This window comes from Octopus bimaculoides, chromosome 27 (genome assembly GCF_001194135.2).
Source record: "Octopus bimaculoides isolate UCB-OBI-ISO-001 chromosome 27, ASM119413v2, whole genome shotgun sequence".
NCBI lineage: Eukaryota > Metazoa > Mollusca > Cephalopoda > Octopoda > Octopodidae > Octopus > Octopus bimaculoides.
The window spans coordinates 8953004-8955490 of record NC_069007.1 but is presented as its reverse complement, the minus strand read 5'-3'; the positions used below and the strand labels follow the sequence as shown (position 1 = coordinate 8955490).

General features: G+C 33.9%; 1 protein-coding gene across 1 annotated transcript in view; it reads left to right on the top strand.

Moving 5' to 3' along the window:
* Positions 1–2487, top strand: part of LOC106881592 (uncharacterized) — a 158543-nt gene that overhangs the window by 13462 nt on the left and 142594 nt on the right. Inside the window, exon 14 of the mRNA XM_052977128.1 lies at positions 2158–2199. Coding sequence (XP_052833088.1) covers positions 2158–2199 — 42 coding nt within the window. The remainder of the gene's footprint in view (positions 1–2157; positions 2200–2487) is intronic.

The window sequence follows — 2487 nt, the reverse complement described above, 5'->3', positions numbered from 1 at the left end:
ATATATATATATATATACATACAAAAATAAGAGGAATGACCAGCAAAAGTGGACTCCTATATGCTAGAAATGGATGCCGAATCATCTAACCACGAAAAATATGTTCTTAGTAGAAAATTAGCGACACAATAGACTGTAAAAGGGCAAGACAAATGAAAAAATACGTTTTTTTATTTAGTATTTTTTCATTTGTCTTGCTCTTTTACAGTCTGTTGTGTCGCTAATTTTTTACTGAGAACATATTTTTTCATGGTTAGATGATTCGGCATCTATTTCTAGCGTATAGGATTCCACTTTTGCTGGTCATTCCTCTTATTTTTATATGTAATATAATTTTAATCTTCAGATTTTTTAATATGCTAGACCACTGATTTTAATTGATTGATATCAATTTCTACCCTTATTAATCAATTTTATATATATATATATATATATATATATATATACATATATACTGAGCATGTGTATGTCTGTGTCAAAAATAAGGAAAAGTAATACAGATATAGGTACACAGACAGACAGACAGATAGATAGATAGATAGGAAGATAGACGGTGGCAAATATAATCATTCCCTCATCATCATTTAACGCCTGTTTTTCAATGCTGGCGTGGGTCAGTAGGGTTAACTGAAATTGGTCAGTTGGAGAGCTCTACAAGGTGCCAATTTGATTTGGCTTGGTTTCTATGGCTAGATGACCTTCCTAATGCCAACCATTCCAAGAGTGTAGTCGATATCTTTTAATTGTCTCTGGCATGGATGATTTTCATCATGGCAACAGGTAAAAATCAGTCTTAAACAGATAGAAAAATACCTATCTTCATCAAACAAGAAGTTAGGTTGGTCGTTCTTGGCTTGACACTAATCAGCAGTAAGGTCTTCAGGCTGGTATATTCCGGCCTACACAGATGACATCACCATCATCGTGTCCAAGATTGTACACCTACAGAGGTCACGCAAAGGCAGTGGCAAGAGCAAATGTTAACCAGGATAAGTCAGTCAGCTTGTAACTCAGAACTTGGAGAGAAAAGACAAAGTCTAAATGTGTTGGACTACCAACAGGCTCCCACAGGCAGTGTCCGATAGCTTAGAAGCCTGTACAGGCAAGCTCAGGAAACCATCTTGCTAAGAGCTGGAGAAGCAGTAGTCAAAGAAGTCAGAAGATTTGACAATAATAATAGTTCTTTAAAGAGATTTTTAGAGAGTTCTTTCATTTCTCTCTGAATATTGTAGATTTCTTTTTGTGAGCTCATCTTTTATTCAGCAGTCTTTTCTATCTTTCTTGTATCTTCTTCGTTTTGATTTGACTCTGTTTTTACTTCCAAATACACTTTAGTCTCGTACCAACTTCATATTCCGCATTCTTTGTATTCCCAAGTTCACGCTATTTTTGCAGCAATGTGAAAACCTTCCACCTTACAAAGACTCCACTATACACATAAACCGATTCACGTTCCCCATCACACCTAACTGACTTATTACTGTTTTCCTACACACCTAATACTATGTCAAGTGTTCTACATTCCTGGCACTATTGCACTTATTCATGACCTCACATCGACCGCATGGTGCTGAATACTACATAAACAATTCATATTGGCTTCCAGTACAAACTCCCAACACAAATTAACTTACCACATGTCAATGAGTAGGCTTTATAGTTCGTCCAAACAGTAAAAAGAACACCAAACTCATACTGCCTATGCTTTAAGCAGTAACAAACCCACAGTAAAAGTTTTTGTCCTGCCTTGGAAAACCAGAGATCGGTGATCTAATAAGTGTTGTTGGAAGGAGAAATTATCACAATATAATTTGTTGCTCATAACAATGTTATTTTTGCATCTGTGTAATTACATAAATACAGAAACTCATTCATAAGAATTTCACACACAACATGAAAACATTTGCTGTATTTGGTCAATACTCTCTCTCATAATCAAAAACTCCACATAACTTTAATATTTAATTTCTTTGGATTTAAACATAAACACTGTTAGAAAGAAAATGAAAGAATGAAATTTGCAAAGGGCAATTGTAGAAACATCTCTGCCATTTTAATGCCATTTCAGAAATTACCCAAAATGAGTAAACATAATTTCTCGTGCTATATTTTGTTTCTACCAAAATATAAAATGAGTTATCTACTTTTCATTTCCAGTATCATCAAGCTCATCACCATATTTAGGATCTACTCCAACAGGTTAGTAAATATTACCTTGAATTAAAACCATTTATATGCTACCATTTCAATTCATTGTGTGAGTGTGTATGAGTACAAATGCATGTCCATCTATATACCTTCATTTTAAAAAGGGGGGATATGCGTATTAGGTTATAGGATTCTATAAATGTGTGGATACAACTCACCATATATTTATGTATTGTATATATGTGTGCATGTGTGCTTTGATATGTATGGATATACTTTCCCGATTTCTCTTTCCTCCCACTACATATATATATATATATATATATATATATATATATA